Consider the following 17,120-nt stretch of genomic DNA (forward strand, 5'->3'; position numbering starts at 1 on the left):
TTTCCTGTGTCCATGGGCTATGCATATGCATATAAGTTTCTTGGTTAATCTCCGCCCCCCGCCCCTTCCCTCTGATATTCCTCAGTCTGTTCCATTCTTCCATGTCTCTGGATCTATTTTTTTTTTTCATCAGTTTATTTTGTTCATTAGATTCCACATATGAGTGAGATCATGTGATACTTGTCTTTCTCTGATTGGCTTATTTCACTTTGCATAATGCTCTCCAGATACCTCTATGCTGTCTCAAAGGGTAAGAGATCTTCCTTCTTTTTTCTTTTTCTTTTTTTTTTTACAGCTGCAGAGTATTCCAAGGTATAAATGTACTACAGCTTTCTTATTCATTTATCTACTGATGGGCATTTGGGCTGTTTCCAGATCTTAGCTATTATAGTGCTGCTCTGCACATAGGGGTGTATATTTTTTTTTCTGATTGTTGTTTTGGGATTTTTAGGATATATTCCTAGAAGTGGGATCACTGGGTCAAATGGCAGTTCCATATTTAATTTTTTGAGGAAACTCCATAGTGGCGGCACCAGCCTGCATTCCCACCAGCAGTGTACTAGGGTTCCCTTTTCTTCACATCCTCACCAGCACTTGTCATTGGTTGATTTGTTGATGATAGCCCTTCTGAAAGGTGTGAGGTGATATCTCATTGTCATTTTAATTTGCATCTCTTGCCCATTAGTGACTGAGCATTTATTCATGGGTTTCTTGGCCATCTATAGGTCCTCTTTGGGGAAGTGTCTGTTTAGGTCCTTTGCCCATTTTTTTTACTTGGTTTGTCTTCCTTTTGTTAAGTTATATGAGTCCCTTATATATTTTTGGAAATTAACCCTTTATCAGATATATCACTGAAAAATATGTTCTCTCAGGCAGCGGGCTCTCTTTTAGTTTTGGTGATGGTTTCTTTTGTTGTGTAGAAGCTTTTTCTTTTGATGTAGTCCCATTTGTTTATTTTCTCCTTAGTTTCCTTTGCCCTACTGTGGTCGGCAAACTGCGGCTTTTGAATGATTCCACAATTTACATTTAAATATTTTATCCATTTTGAGTTTATTCTTGTGTATGGTGTAAGTTGGTGCTCTAGTTTAATTTTTTTGCATGTACCTGTCCAATTTTCCCAACATCATTTATTGAAGAGACTGTCTTTACTCCATTGTACCAGAAATCAATGGCCTTTTTATATGCCCATAATGAACTCTCAGAAAGAGAAACTATAAAAACAATCCAATTTACCATTGCAAAAAAAAAAAAAAAGACACCTTGGAATAAAGTTAACCAAGGAGGTAAAAGACCTTTACTCACAAAAACTACAGGACATTGAAAAAAGAAATAGAAGGAGATACAAACAAATGGAAAAATATAACGTGTTCATGGATAGGACAAATGAATATCATTAAAATTTCCATACTACCCAAAGCAATCTTTAGATTCAATAGGTCCCTATTAAAATACCAATGGCATATTTCACAGAGCTAGAACAAACACTCCAAAAATTTATATGGAATCAAAAAAAAAACCCTGAATAGCTGAAGCAATTTTGAGAAAGAACAAAGTAGGAGGGATCACAATACTGGATATCAAATTATACTACAAAGGTATTGTAACCAAACTGCCTGGTACTTGCACAAGAACAGACATATAGATCAATGGAACAGAACAGAAAAACCCAGAAATCAGCCCAAGCCATTATGCTCAATTAATATTTGACAAAGGAGGCAAGATCATACAATGGAGTAGACAGTCTTTGCAGTGTTAATATTTTTATAAGTGGCTTATGATATACAGTTAATAAAAGTGTTTTAATCATTACAAGTGCTGGAAGTATTCACAAGAATTGGAGATATTATCTGAGTGGGCATATAAGTGGGTGTTCAGTGTTTTGATCTCAGAGCATCTAGTTTTGTGTCTATTGGTGAGTGAGCCTCACAGCGTTAGCTTCTTGGTGGGCAGAGTGTGGAGACAGCCCAGCTCCCGATCCTGCCTGGGATGCAGCTCCCCAGTCCCTGCCTAGCAGGTCCCTTGATTAGGACCCCTGGTCAATGCCCATTTGACATAGAAAAATCTAGAATCCTGCAACCAGATCAAAACCATGGCCCGTGTCTTTCCTGAGAAAAACCAGGGGACTTTAGTCTGGCCTGTTGAGTGGCTTTGCCTCTGTATATATTTTAGATCTATACATCTTAAAAGGCAAGAATTTCTCACCCGTTTTCAAGTATTGGAATGCTGAGGCTTGGAGAACACAGAGAAATACCACACGAAGCTCCGCCTGCTGGGAACGAGGCCAGACCAAGGGTCCCACAGCCCCCAGGCCCAGGACCCTGGGTCGCCCCTTCCCACTTGCCCCTCTCAGCCGGCCCCCCATGCCCGCTGCCTCACCAGGCCCAGCCTGTTGTTCACGCTCCTCCGGTGCTCGTAGGCGATGTCGCAGGCCACACACAGGGCACTGCCCAAGCCCTTGGTCAGAGGCAGGTTGGGGTCAGCGCCGTTGGTCAGCAGCTCCTTCACAATCTGTACACAGACAGCCTGTCAGCGCCACCAGGTCCCTCCCTCCACTGGAGGAAGTCCCGGAGCGAGGCCACTGCAGCACTGAGTATAGTGGCGGCCAAGCTGGGGCTCACTGAGGCCCCCTACCCCGGGCATTCTCCATGGCTCCCACCCACCGGTTCCACTGCTGCCAGCTCCGAGGACCACGGGGGCGGGCACATGGTGGTTCCTTAGGGGGGCTGCCATTCCGCCCAGGCGCCTGGCCGGCACCCTGTCTCACACTGTCCTGTCAGCCCCTCATCCCTGGGAACAGGCTGCCTCTACCCGGGGCACCTGGGTCTTTGACCAGACACAAAGTGGGCCACATGTCCCTTGTTCCCCTCTGTGTCCCCAGCTGCCAGCCCAGGTGCCGCCCAGGAATCCAGGAGTAAGAGCAGCTACGCTGGATGTCAGAGAACTAGTGTTTGTCTCTCTCCAGAGCTCTGTCCCTCGGAGCAAGCTCTCTCTGCTACTACGCCTGCCTGTAATATCCGGCAGGAGCAAGTGCCCACATGACTTGTTGAAGGAAGGAGGGAGAGGAGGCGAGGCCCCTGCAGAGGCCCCACAGAAGCCCCACCTGTGGCCACTGGCAGCAATGCCTTCAGCTTCTTTAGGCCTCTGCTGAAAAGTCCCCTCACCAGAGAAGCCCGCCTGGGCATCCTGCTAAAGTAGCCTCCCTCCACCACTCTATCTGTCCTTGATCTTTACTTTCTCCATAACACTTATCATTACCTGAAAATGTGTCACACTGGACTATGGTCTGTCTTCTCCAACCAGAATATAACATCCTTGAGAGCTGAGACTTTGTTTTACTCAACACCTGATGTCTAGAGTGGCGCCTGCCTGGCACACAGTAGGTTCATCCAAATAAAAGGATGAAAGGTGCATGGGATATAGAAGGAAGGTAGAAAGGAAGGAAGGTAGGAAGGAAGGAAGGAAGGAAGGAAGGAAGGAAGGAAGGAAGGAAGGAAAGAAGGAAGGAAGGAAGGAAAGAAGGGAGATTGATGATAGATGTAGAATGAATAGGTAAAAGGATGGGTTGGTGAGTGGGTAGATGGGTGGATAGATGGTGGGTAGATGAATAGATGTGTATTTGGGTGTGTGGGTGCATAGATGAGTACACAAATGTGTGGAAGGTGCGTGGATGGAAGGATGGAAGGATGGATGGAAGGAGGGTAGATGGGTGGCTGGCTGGCTGGGTGGATGGTGAATAAACACATTCCTTGGCGGCAGCAGAAAGTGGGCTCTTGCCAATGTGCCTTTCCCGGAGCACCGAGGAGTCGATGTCTGGGACAGGCAGAGCTGGGATCTAGGCCCCATGAGGGGGCACCCACCCAGCTGAACCTCACCTCCCTGCTCACTTTCCTTCTCTCGTTAGCCTTCTCTCTCTAAAGAGCTCCATCCCCACGGGAGGTGGCCCATGCCCCTTATACCATGCTGCCTTTGTGCCGCTGCCAATACCACCAACACCCAAACACTGATGGGGAGGGGACGCTGGAGGAGAGAACATTGCAGATGACCCTCAGGGGTTCAGAACGTGCTCACCAGGTCGTTCCCACTGGCGATGGACAGGGAGAGCGGGGAGTGGCCGCCCCACAGCAGGCTGCTGTTCGCTCTGTTGGAGAGGAGGAGGTGGACGACATCCCTGGCGTACTGGGTGAGAAAGGCAGGTTAAGAGGCCCAAGTCTCAAGTCCCTGGAGCACCTGGCATGGATCATTAACTCAAACATCCTGAAATCAACTTCTATTTCCTCCTCCCCAGCACCTTGCCTGGCACAGAGAGCCCTGAATTCTAGGAAGATGAATGGTGGGTAGGTGAGTCAATCCTCAAAGTAAAAAGATGTTTTCTAAACATTGATTTTTTTCCCAATGAAAAACAGGAAGGACAAATGATAGGTGAATTTATTTAAAACTTGTTTTCAAAGGAAGAGGAGAGTCAGGATTTTATGACCATCACAGTAGGTGCAGAGCAGGTGTGGCCGGAGGAACGTGCCCTTCACCAGGGCTCAGGGTCCTCTAGGACACAGCAAGTGAAAGAAGCCCAACCGACCCTGCTGGTATAGCTCAGTGGTTAAAGTGTCAGCTCTCAAACCAAGGGAAACTAAGTCCGCGGGTGACTGAGACACACAAGCCAGTTCCAGGGTCGCAGGTTCGATTCCCAGTCAAGGGCACATATCTGGGTTGCAGGTTCAATTCCGGGACCCTGTTGGGATGCTGCAGGAGGCAACCAATCCATGTGTCTCTCTCACATCGATGTTTCTCTCTATCCCTGTCCTCCCTCCCTTCCACTCTCTCCAAAAATTCAATGGAAAAAATATCCTTGGGTGAGGGTTAACAACAACAAAAAAGAAACAGAGAAGCCCAGCTGAGCTGAAAGGAGACAGACCTTCAGCATGGAGGGCTGCTGCACCCTTCCGGCCTTTCCCCTCTGGGGAACCCTGGTTTCCTCTTGTTCCCCAGAATTGCTCACAAGCTGGACTGCTCCCCTCCAAGCCTACTCCCCTTTTCGAGTCTTGCTGGCCAGGCCTAAAAGCTCCTGGGAAAGCCCGTGGAACTCAGACTTGATGGCTAGACGGCCATCGCCAGCTGTTCTCGACCTAATGATGCTGCTGCTTCTGTCTCCCAACTTTGCTTCCCCGTAGCTTTTCCAAATCTGAAGTCAGCACAGAGGGCACGTGCTGTAACCTAGCCATGGGCGGCAAACTGCGGCTCGTGAGCCACATGCGGCTCTTTGGCCCCTTGAGTGTGGCTCTTCCTAAGCCTTAGGAGTACCCTAATTAAATTAGTAACAATGTACCCACCTATATAGTTTGATTTTGAAAAATTTGGCTCTCAAAAGAAATTTCAATTGTTGTACTGTTGATATTTGGCTCTGTTGACTAATGAGTTTGCCAACCACTGCCCTCATGGATCCTATTTCACTGTGGACAAGACCCACTCATCTGTTCTGAAACTCACTCAGGCAGGATGGCCTGAGGCCAACACCCCAAGGTCTGAGCCCTCAGCCCAGCCCGCCCCACACCACGGCTGCTGACTCACCATCCTGCCCCCAAACACCCAGCTACACACATACACATGCACTACCCAAGCATACATACACATGCATGTGTACATGTGTGCACATGCATGCACGTGTGTGCTGGCCAGTAAATACAACTCACACAGTCATGCCAACATATATGCAGGTATGTATGCACACCAACAAAAAAAAACCATGCATGTACACACTTACGTAAATGCACTCATGTGTGCACACCCAGGGCACACACATGGGCATACAGCTCCCGACCGCCCCAGAAGGCCCTGCTCACCCTGTAGTTGTCCTCCCGCTCACAGGCCACATGCAGAGGTGTCCTGCCCCCCTCTTCAGGGATGGACATGTTCACGCTACTGTAGACGCTGGGCGGGCCTACTTCATTGTTGAGCTTCATGCTTGAAGGCAGCACCTCTGGCTGTGTGCAGACAGAGGGGTCAGGTCCTGGCCCAAGCCTCTCTCCAAGTACTCAGAGACCTGCCACCTGCCCGACCAGCTGTGCCAAGAGCCCCCAGCAGGTACCATACAGATGTGCTCACACAGAGGACCAGGCTGCCCTCCTCTTCAGACTGTGGATCTGAAGCAGCTTCCCATGAAACCCTCTCCTGTGCGCATGCCCCAAGCCCTCCCCTCCCCCCTCACACAGGTGAGCCACACATGTGCTGTGGCACAGCCAGGCGGGTTTGGGATGCACAGAGCATCAATTAACCTCTACAAGGACAAGTGAAATTTTGAACTAAATGGACAACACTGCAGAGTGACCCCAGGCTCCCTAGTGCCCCCTCTCCCGCATGGCAGATGGCCCACCTTGTTCAGTTTGTACATGTCGTCTTGGTCAGCTGCCCTGGCGTCCACATCTGTGATGGCGTGGAGCAGCAGCTCTGTTATCTTGACACCCTCCTCCCCGGGAAGGGCAGCTGCAATGTGGAGGGGGGTTAGGGCCCCCAGCTGCAGAGGAAACGCAGGAGGAGTTAGGGTGAGGTGAGCTACTGCCCGGGTGCCAGGGCCTGTCCAGGGGAGAGCCCAGGCCAGTCCTAGAGTGCCACTCATAGCACTGCACTCTCACCGGCCTCACGGGACATGCAGGACAAGGAGGCCTCCCACACGGACCATGGACATGTCCGTTCCAATTCATAAGAGGTATCTGTCTGCCCGGGCCAGAGACAGGCGCACAGGCCCCGGTGCCAGCTTCATTTTAGACCAACTGTCCCTGCCTCCCTCCAAGAAAAGCCCATCTTCCCTGCCAGCGCTTCTTCAGATGCCCCTGCAGACAGCCATGCAGCTCCCGATGCCAATCGCTACCCGAGGCCTGTTGCCCACCCACAGCAGCCCCCTGGCATCGGCTGAGAGAATCAACGGAGGACTGTCTCTAGGATACCCAGTCAGCACTGACCACATGGAGATGGTCAGGGGGCCAGGTCCTGGAGGAGGCACAGCCAACTCAGAGAGATCCCAGCCAGGAACATAGGGTGCACCTCGGACCAAGGTGGAGGACTTGCCAACCCTCCACATAGGCCCCGGGGGGACGGGAAAGGGCCCCTGGAGAAAGGCTGGAGGGACGCTCAGAAACCACTGATCAGTCCACTGGGCACAGCAAGGAACTGGGTGTTCTTCTGATGCCAGTAATACGGGCAACTCAAACATTTCGATAAAGCAAAACTTCCATTTGAAGATGAATGTAAATAATCAATTCTTGATTTGGGATGGATGGACAGATGGATAGAGGAGGCCGTCTGTGCCAAGTTTACAGGCTGCAACCTTAGTCAGTTTTAAAGATGGAGTCCAATCAGTAAACTTAAAAAGCCATTATAAATTATCCTGGGTCTTACATAAATTCTACTTGCCTGCACTACTTTATCTTATCCTCAGAAGAAAAGGAAAGAAATGGCCTGGCCAAGGGGCCTGAATAGTGAGACCCACCTACCCCTAAAGTAACGGCTGAGGCCAAACAAAACTGCCAGCCATACCATCGACACCCTCTAAACACAGCAAAGGGCCTGCATACAGGTGGGGGGCTCACACAACCAGCGGGGAAAAACAGACGGTGCCAGTGAGGTTCAAAACCTATCGTTCTGACCTCCACTAGGAGCACCCTCTGAAGCCCCCCCCCCCACCTTGCTCCCGCACCTCTGGCCCTACCTCTGGGGGGAACTGGATGTCCGTCCTGGCACCACTCTCCAGCAGCAGCTTCACCCCGTCCACGTCCCCGGCCTTCACAGCGAAGAACAGGACATGCATAGGCACGCGGCACAGGTTGGGGTCAGCGCCTCGATGCAGCAGGCAGTTGATGGTCAGCCACATGTTTCTGTGTCTGGAAGGATCAGTATGACATGTCATAGGCTGGAGGAGAGGCACAGGAGGCTGTCTGGACAGCACCCCCAGTTGAGACAGGTGCTCTCCAGTGAAGGATGCCCAGAGACACTGACCTCATGGTGCCCTGAGCCCCAGTGTCCTGCCCTCCCAAGACCTCCAGCCCCTACACGGAACAGAGCAACCCAAAACCAAACCACCCTAAGCGAGCTAGCCTGGGCAAGTGCAAGTCCAGCTGTGACCCTGCCTGGCATTGGCCCTCGGGGCCACTTAGCCTCACTGAAGCCACCCATGTGTTGGAGTGTGGGATAGGGACCAGACCATCCTCCTGTGGTGTCTTTGAGGTGATGACAGAGAGTACCTGGAACACCAGGGTTCAAGGTTGTACCATGCACACCAGACATGCGCACACTCACATCCATACATACAAAATGCACACCACACACACATAAACACACACACACACACACAAATATATACCATACCACATACACAGCAACTCACACACTACATACACACATACCACACCACACACACACACACACACCATACCACATATACACAGACACATACCACACACACACACACAAATACACACCACACTACATACACACACTGATACACACCACACACACACATACATAAAAACATACCTCACCACATATATACACACACACACACACATACCACATCACATACACACACAGACTCATACCATACACACACATATATATCACACCACATACACATACTGACACACACACACACATCTCCTATGGGGGGAAGATGGGCCGAGACCTGGGCTTGGGGGGCCCAGCTGGGTGGGCTTGGACAGCAGCACTGCTGGGCAAGAAGGGCAGGGAGGAGAATGGCTGTGATGAGCTGAGCCGGTGGTGAGAATGGCAGAGGGCATGGGCAGCACAGAACCAGGGTGGGGTGCAGGAGGACAGTAGAGAGACCAGGTCACTCTAGAGCAGTGGTTCTCAAACTTCCTGCTCTCGGGACCCCTTTCCACTCTTAACAGTCTCTGAGGACTCCAAAGAGATTGTGTTTATGTGGATTCTATTCATCCATGTCTAATGTATTACACATTAAAACTGAGAATTTTTTAAATCCTCACTAATACATTTAAAAAGTAACAATAACAAAGCCATTGCATATGAAATATGCAATGAAATATTTTTGTGGAGAATATGTATCTAGCTGCACCAGAACCCTCCAGAGGGATCCTCCGAGTGCTCCTGTGATGTCGGGACTTGGTCATGTGGACAGACTGCCTCACTGAGATGGTCCCCAGGTGGATATGTGTCATGAACAATATGTGGTGCATGCAAATGCTCCAAAATTCTAATTCCCACTTCAAAGCTGGGATGTCCTCACTGTCAACAGTGTCAACTGTCCTTAAAGCGAAAGCTAACTGTTAAGAGAGTGAATGACCGCCATGTGCCAGCCAATCATGCTGTCAACTAAACACGGTGGCCATGGGGAGGGCTGGTGACTGTATGCCACTCAAGTCATTCAAGTGCTTTCCCTCCAAAACCTTCCAACTGTGGTTTGAGGCAGATGTGCTTCAGGCATCCTCCCCACCTTGTCACACAGAATGTTAAGAGGCATGGGCTCACAGTCAAGATGTAATAAATTAGCCCTAGCCGATTTGGCTCAGTGGATAGAGCGTCGGCCTGCGGACCGAAGGGTCCAAGATTCAATTCTGGTCAAGGGCAAATGCCTGGGTTGTAGGCTCAGTCTAATGTGCAGGAGGCAGCCAATCAATGATTCCCTCTCATCATTATGTTTCTATCTTTCTCTTCCTCTCTGAAATCAATAAAAATATTTTTTTAAATGATGTAATAAATCAGTCATTTCTGTGGTGTCAGCAGTGTAATTCTAAGTGAAACCAGCATTCTATTGTGCATGTGTTGCATAGGTGAAGAAATGTCACACAACTGTCACCTGACCATGTCACGTGACCATCACACACCTCTCACACAAGTCACACGATTATCACACAGACTTAGTATTACTATGAGAATCATTTCAACTTTGCAGATTCCCTGAAAGGGTCTGAGACACTCCAGGGGACATGGGACACAATTTGAGAACCACTGGTCTAGACTGTGAGGAGGGGGGTGGGGTACATCCATGCTGAGTGTATGGAGGTGATAGTGTGTGAACTCCTGTGTGGTGCCCACTGTCCATGTGCCAGTCTAGGACACACTCCTGGACTCCCTCCTGCCTGTCCCTCAGAAGCCATAGCCAGGCCCCCAGTGCCAAGCCTCCAGAGAAGTCCCCCGCCCCAAGACCCTTAGAGATAAGGCACAGGCACTAGAAAACATCCCCTCCCAGGGGAGCAGGGAAGTGATGCTGACCCTGTGACTCACCCTGACTGTGACCCTCGGCCCTGCTGCTCACACACCAGCCACCTACTTGGTCATGGTCCATGCCATCTGCCTCATGGTTCCTTTGTCAGAGGTGGCCTCAGTGGAGGGCACCTTGAGCATGCTGTAAACCCTGGCACTCTTCTCCAGCATATTCCATGACAACCTGATGGAGTAGTTCTGCATGCAGAGGTTAGACTCAAAGTTGGTCTCGGTGCTGCTGCACGGCGTGCACCGGTCCAAGCTCTCCATCACATCTTCCAGCTCCTGGCCCTGGTCGCTGATGCTGACGCTGCCCCTCGGCAATGTGGACTCCCACTTCTGGGGGCTGTCCCTCCAGATGCTGGACTTCGGGCTCTCTGAGATGGGTACCAAGTCATCATTGTAGGTTGAGTCTGAGTCACGGAATGCGAAGGAGGGGTAGTGACTAACTGAGAGTTTTTGAATTTCCTTTGGAAAGCACTAAAAAAACATATCATTAGAAGGAAAAAGATTAGCATGGCAACTCCATTAAACACCTTCTTTCCCAAGGATCTGTGCTCATGACTGAGAGCAGCCTTCACAGGACTTGGGCTGACAGTGCTGAGACAGTAGTGCCCACGAGCCTTCCCTAAAACCCAGAGAGAGGCAGAAAACACCTTGGAGGCCCCTCACACATACCTGAGCCATACAGCATCCACTAGCCATGCATAGTCACAGCACACAGAGCAAGACCCTTCCAACACCAGGCACATTAAGTGTGAATATATCAGAATGAGACCATAAGTGTCTCCTCACTGGCTACGCACTGAAGTGTCAACCAAGGGTCAGTGGCACCAATTCACCTCCAATAGGAATCCCCAATTTGGGGTGGGGTGAAGAAAACTTTATTCAGAGCAAACAGCTCAATAGTGATACAGCACAGCTGTGAAAAAACCACCACTATGAAGCCTAACCCAAGGAAATGCAGTCAGTCTTCATTCTCTAGTGCAGTGGTCGCCAACCTTTCGGACCTCATGGACCACCAGTGGTCTGCAGACCACTGGTTGGCGACCGCTGCTCTAATGGAAAGGGAAAGTGTGTTCTCCAAACCAGAGGGGAGTTGGCTTATAGAGAGACAGGAGTCCCCACCTCTGATCCCTGACTGATCCATCTTCATGCAAATGAGGACTCCAAATCCTTGCAATCTGATTGGCCCAAAAGACACTGTCTTGATGGGTCAGAAATAAACTGCTTTGATTGGTCAGTGAAGATGACAGGGGTGGGGAGGGGACACACAGAAGATTAATATAGCTCTGATTGGAATGGAATAGCCTCCGTCCTGTTGGTTGAAATAGGATTCCAGGAACTCCTCTGTAAGGGCAGGCTCAGATGGCAGAGACATGGTGCAGGCAGGCAGTTCGGTGCAGGGGCAGGTAGTTGAGTGAAGGCTTCTATCTGACGTGCAGTTCGTATGAAAGGACCCTGTGTGGAAATGGCTGCTAGGCTCTGATTTTGTTTGGTTTTTAGTTTGAGCCCAGTTAGCCACCAGGAGCCCTTCTTAGTAAATATCTTCTTTATCAGGGTCCATAGAAGTGATAGGTCATGGATACATTAGATTAAATGAAGTATGTTAATAAAAGTAATTCCATCTTTAACATTTCCATGTGGCTTCTAGAAAATTTTAAAATCATACACGGGGCTCCCACTGTAGCTCAGTGTGTTTCTGTGAGGTGACACTGTTCTTCATTTGGGCTTCAGAGGCTGCCTTCTCCAAGGACAGACCCCAGACCAGCATCAGCATTGCCAGCAATGCACATTCCCGGGTCCCACCCCACACCCACTGAGGCAGAGATGCTAGGGGTCGGGCCTAACCACCTGTGATTATTCTTTTCTGTAAATACTTGAGGTTTGGAGGCCTAGGAGTCTATCTTGACTCCAGCCCTGTGATGCAAACCAGCTGCAACAGTGCATAAAGGTTGACATGGCCACGTTCCCACAGCGCCACCTACAAGGACAATCCTGCTCCAGGTGGCTCCACATTCACTCACCTTTGTGAGCCACTGTCCTTGGGGGCAGTGCAGGGGTCAAAAAGGAGCCTAACCCCACAGAGAGGAAAAACAGCTAGCTGGGAGACAGGGAGGCACAAACCTTCACCAACCACATGCAGCAAGCGAACCTGTAAGTCCATTCTCGGGCGTCTTCATGAGAGAACTGGGGAAACTGGACACGATGGTATTAGAGGACATTAGAAAATTCACTTGATTTTTAAAGCTGGGATAACAATGCTTCTTGTTGTGTTAAAAAGATAGAGAGAAGATGTGTCTTTAGCTGGTGGAGACACATAGGGAAGTCTTTATGGCTGAAGCCATCTGTGGGGAACCTACTCTAATGTGACACCAGCTAGGGCGTCAGGCCAGGGAGCATGGATGAGGGAAGATGAGCCACATGTCAGGGACTTTCATCTGGATGACAGATCCATAGAAGTTCATTGCACTGTGTTCTTTTGTGGTTATCTAATATTCTTCAGAATAAAAGTTTAAAAACAAAATAAGGGAGTGATTTTTACAAGAACTTAAAGAATAGAATTAAAAGGCATTATGGACCCAATTCCTTCATCAAGAATTAATTTACTCTGAGTGTATGAGGTCGCCTCTAGGTACCAGGTCCCTGAGGATGCTCAGCCTGTCCCCACTGCTCCTTCCTCTGCTGACTCCAGACTCCCCTGAGCCCACACCCCCTGGAGTGACTGTGGGGACCAAGCAACCCTGTCTGTCTGTGAGGCTGCCACTGAAGGCAACTCGGCATGAGAACAAGAATCACCACCACCTCTGTTCATGAGATCACTTTTGACCTTGAAAGTCAGTCGTTATTGTAGTGAACAACTTCTGATCTAGAAAAACTGAGGATACACACCCATGAGACATAAACTAATGCTGCTGTAAAAACAAAGCAGAAAGGACAGCTTTGGCTTCCAAACCCTCACTTCTGGTTTTTGGCCTGCGTTCTCATTAGTCCTGACTGCTGGTCACAGAGTGTCTGCAAACAGCCTGACCACGGTGCCCTTCAGAGCGAGCACAGAGGAACGGAGGAGGCCCAGAGGCTGAGCGTGTCTCCTGACACATCAGGGACCACAGGCAGGCCCTCCGGACAGAAGCCTAAGGCCAACTGGGTAGGAGGCCTCTGTCCCCTGCCTGCTGCACACTGGACCTCTCGGGCAGGGGCTCTGGGCTTCTCCCCACACACATCTCTCACCACCAGGTTGGGCTGGTGGCCTCTGAGCTCCCATGCAGGACTTGAACTTGAGAAGCGGAGTTAGAGAGAGCATCTGGTCACCTGAGGAACTCTGTCTGTGGGGGACACAGGATGGGCTGAGTAAATGCCTTTTCCGGAGAAAAAGCTTGAAGAGATTGGGAGGAGACGAGGGATGAATACAGACTCGTCGGGCCATAGGGACATTTTCCAGATTAGCTTCACCAGCACCACACACGAGGCCCAGGACCACAACAGGAAGAAGCCCTCAGCCCCTCCCAAGGCTTTCTTTGTGGATGTCGGGCTCAGTCCACCTCTCATGGCTGACAATCAGGGTCCAGGGTCTGCTCCTAGGGGTGGGGACCTCCCTCTGTGGGTGTGGCCCCACTGCCCCCGCTCAGGAGATGTGGACACCAGGTCTGCCTACACCGCAGAGAACTGGTCCCTCCACTGTGACTTGCCCTTGAGTCTGGGCTGAAATGGGGGAGAAATGCCGACAAGCAGAAAGGAATCAGAGGTTCCACAACAAATTAAACACGGGCTGTTCTGTGACCCATTTCTGGGCATGGGCACGCACAACTTAACTATGGAGATTTCATCGCTGTGCCACCACCACAGAGGCACCTACACAGACCTAGATGGTACGACCCACTCACACCTGGGCAGTGTGGGTGTCCCCGTCATAAACGCATCACCATTGATCAAACTGTCACCCCAAAAAACCGGAAGCAGGAGCTCAAACTAGCGCATTCAGACAGCACCACCTATAAGAGGAGGACCATGAGAGGGGTCTCAGGGCCCCAGCTGCTGTGTACGTGGCTGTAAGGACACGTTCCTCAGAGTCCGGGCAGCAAGCTCTGAACACCCTAGCAAGTGTGCAGGCTCTGTCCCTGCTTCCCAGCCGCCGGCCTTATGGTCTTCTCACCCATCTGAACCTGGTCCATGTGGGGAGGGGAAGCTGATGGGCAGCTGGGAAGACAGAGAGATGACGGTGGCAAATGGGAGTGGAGGGAAGGGGGTAGGTGGACGGTGGACACTGAGCCAGGCCGCTGGGGCCCATGGCTGACCTGGGGCTCGGGCACCGTCCTCTCGGCGATGTTGGGCCTGAAGGACGTGGCTGGGTAGTAGAGGAGGAAGCACATGTTGAGAGGCGTGAGGCCCTCATCCGTGCACTTGTTCACGTCAGCCCCGTTGTCCAGCAGCAGATTGATAATATTAATGTGACAGTGAATCTGGAGGGAGAAGGCTGGTCTCACAAGGACAGCAGGCTCCCTCAGCCAGGGGCGAGACAGGCATCTGATGCTCACATGGGACACAGCTTCCCCGAGTGAGGCCTCATGCCGGCCTGAACTCCAAGACAGAGACCTGAGCTCTTGCTTGGGCTGGGCAAGGGGCATCAAACATGTGACCGAGACATGTGACCAAGGCCTGTGCTCTCACCCTTTCCACTTGACCCCATACGTCCCACTTCGAGTCTGGGAGGACTGCAGCTTCACCGAACAGAGAGGGAATGTCCCCCACCCACTCGAGGGTGCCATCACCAGGGGCCTCACGGGTCAGTGCTCCTGCAGGGCAACCCTGCAGCAGACACAGCATGGGAGGGAGGGATGCTCACTGCGGCTGCAGCGAGCACCGTGTAGCCCCGTGCGTCGGCCACGTCGGGACTGGCAAGGTTGTCTCTCAGGATCCCATAAATCCAGTCATAGTTTCCTTCCTCGGCCTTCAGGATCATCTCCTTGGCAAGCCGCTCCTTGGGGCCACGGCATGCAAAGCCACTCCGATCCCCCTCCAGGATGGCACCCATGTTCCAGCTGGAGTGCTCTTTCTTGTTCCTGCCAACACAGGAGTTTCAGTGGACCCAATGCAGCCACCAAAGGGGCCGTCCTGAGCCCTCCTTCCCACACTGCCCCTCCTCCGTCCAGGGCCCAGAACTGCCCAGCCCTCCTTCTTCCCCTCCCCTCAGCCACAGTCAGCGTGGATGTGGCATAGTGGTGGGACACACTGCCTGCAGGTGAAGATGCTCAGGCTAAGCATCTGCCCTGGGCGGCAGTGGCTGCAAGGAGCACACACACACAGGTCTGGCACTCAGCACCAAGCAACCACATCTCACCTCTGCCCTTTTGCATTTCTATTTGAGTAGAGAACATGCAAGTCCCATGATCCATTTACCAAACACACCAAAGCCTGTGTGCATATAACCTCCTTCACAGTCAAGAACCTGTGGTTTTATGGTAGCTTCTTTACCCAATAGTCTTCAAAGACTGACTACGGACTCAGCTGATATTTGCATGATGGATGAATCGATGCATCAATAGGTGAAGAAGCAAATGGATGGGTGGGTGGGTTGATGGATATAAATGAATGGTTGGGTGCATGGATGGATGGATGGATGGATGGATATGGATGAATGGATGAGTGGGTGGATGGATGGAGGAGTGGGTGAATGGATGGATGAGTGGCCGGATGGTTAGATGGATGGACAAATGGATGGATGGATGGATGGATGGGTGCATGAATGGATGTGTAAGTAGCCGCTTGTGCTCACAAACATGCATTCTAAAACAGTTTAGTGATATCTGAAGACAATATTTAAGAAAGGGATTAGAGCCGAAACTGGTTTGGCTCGGTGGAAAGAGCATCGGCCTGCGGACTGGGGGGTCCCAGGTTCGATTCCGGTCAAGGGCATGTACCTTGGTTGCGGGCACATCCCCGGTGGGGAGTGTGCAGGATGCAGCTGATCGATGTCTCTCTCTCTCTCATCGATGTTTCTGACTCTCTATCTCTCTCCCTTCCTCTCTGTAAAACATCAATAAAATATATTTTTAAAAAAAAGAAAGGGATTAGAATATTGAAAATTTTACTTAAGAAATCAGTTTCCCTTTGGTGCTGCTAACTGTGGCAGGGCTGTGGGGTGGGGAGCCTTTGGAGACCAGCGGAGCAGCTCTGTCTTTTTCTGGCTATCTTTGGAGAAGCCAGAGGCGTGGTCAGCCCCAGCCCACTCTTGCCCTGCTCCCCATCCTTGGCTCTCTGGCCAGATCCATATTAAGACATCACGGTAATAACAGTCCCTTCTCTTTGTGTGGACCTTGTGCAGAGACTTGACCCTCTAATCACAGGCCGGACTCTGTGCAGGTGCGCAGATGTGGGGCACTAGCTCTGACCTATACGAGGAAGCATGCACAAGGCCCCAGCACCACGTGGCTCAGCCCCATGGGATCAGGAGTTTACCCTCTTCCATGCACGGGCTCCACTCTCACTAAGCAGACTCCCCCACCCCCACAGCCCTCCCAGGCATGTCCCAGCCCACAAGCCCTGGCACCGGCCGTCCCTCCCACTCATCATTGGGCTGTGCCAGTCCATTAAAAAAAAGAAGCCTATTTACATCAACCTGACAAATACCCCAGGTGCCAGGGCCATCAGGGCAGCAGAAGCGGACGCCCAGACATCGCCGAATGGCAGCCCTGATTACCTGAACTTGTAAGTGTGTTTTTGGATTTTGACCATCAAAGGGGTCTCATTTTTGATGAACCACGGTTCTCCATCCTCAACAAACGGAGGAATATCATGCAGGAAGATCCGGGAGTCCAAGTCTCTTCGGAAAGAGCGGGTAATGGGCATGTGGGTGTTGTCGGTGGAGTAGAGGTACATATCCGGGGACAGAGTCAGGT

General features: G+C 50.9%; 1 protein-coding gene across 1 annotated transcript in view; it reads right to left on the bottom strand.

Annotated features, from left to right (window-relative positions):
• Positions 1 to 17,120, bottom strand: part of ANKMY1 (ankyrin repeat and MYND domain containing 1) — a 39,892-nt gene that overhangs the window by 14,051 nt on the left and 8,721 nt on the right. The window contains exons 7-15 of the mRNA XM_015561810.1: positions 16,922 to 17,115; positions 15,068 to 15,284; positions 14,520 to 14,684; positions 10,292 to 10,704; positions 7,697 to 7,868; positions 6,365 to 6,505; positions 5,835 to 5,975; positions 4,069 to 4,176; positions 2,377 to 2,508 (exon numbers count right to left, since the gene is read on the bottom strand). Of these exons, the coding sequence (XP_015417296.1) occupies positions 2,377 to 2,508; positions 4,069 to 4,176; positions 5,835 to 5,975; positions 6,365 to 6,505; positions 7,697 to 7,868; positions 10,292 to 10,704; positions 14,520 to 14,684; positions 15,068 to 15,284; positions 16,922 to 17,115 (1,683 nt within the window). The remainder of the gene's footprint in view (positions 1 to 2,376; positions 2,509 to 4,068; positions 4,177 to 5,834; positions 5,976 to 6,364; positions 6,506 to 7,696; positions 7,869 to 10,291; positions 10,705 to 14,519; positions 14,685 to 15,067; positions 15,285 to 16,921; positions 17,116 to 17,120) is intronic.

Source organism: Myotis davidii, unplaced genomic scaffold (assembly GCF_000327345.1).
Source record: "Myotis davidii unplaced genomic scaffold, ASM32734v1 scaffold370, whole genome shotgun sequence".
Classification (NCBI taxonomy): domain Eukaryota; kingdom Metazoa; phylum Chordata; class Mammalia; order Chiroptera; family Vespertilionidae; genus Myotis; species Myotis davidii.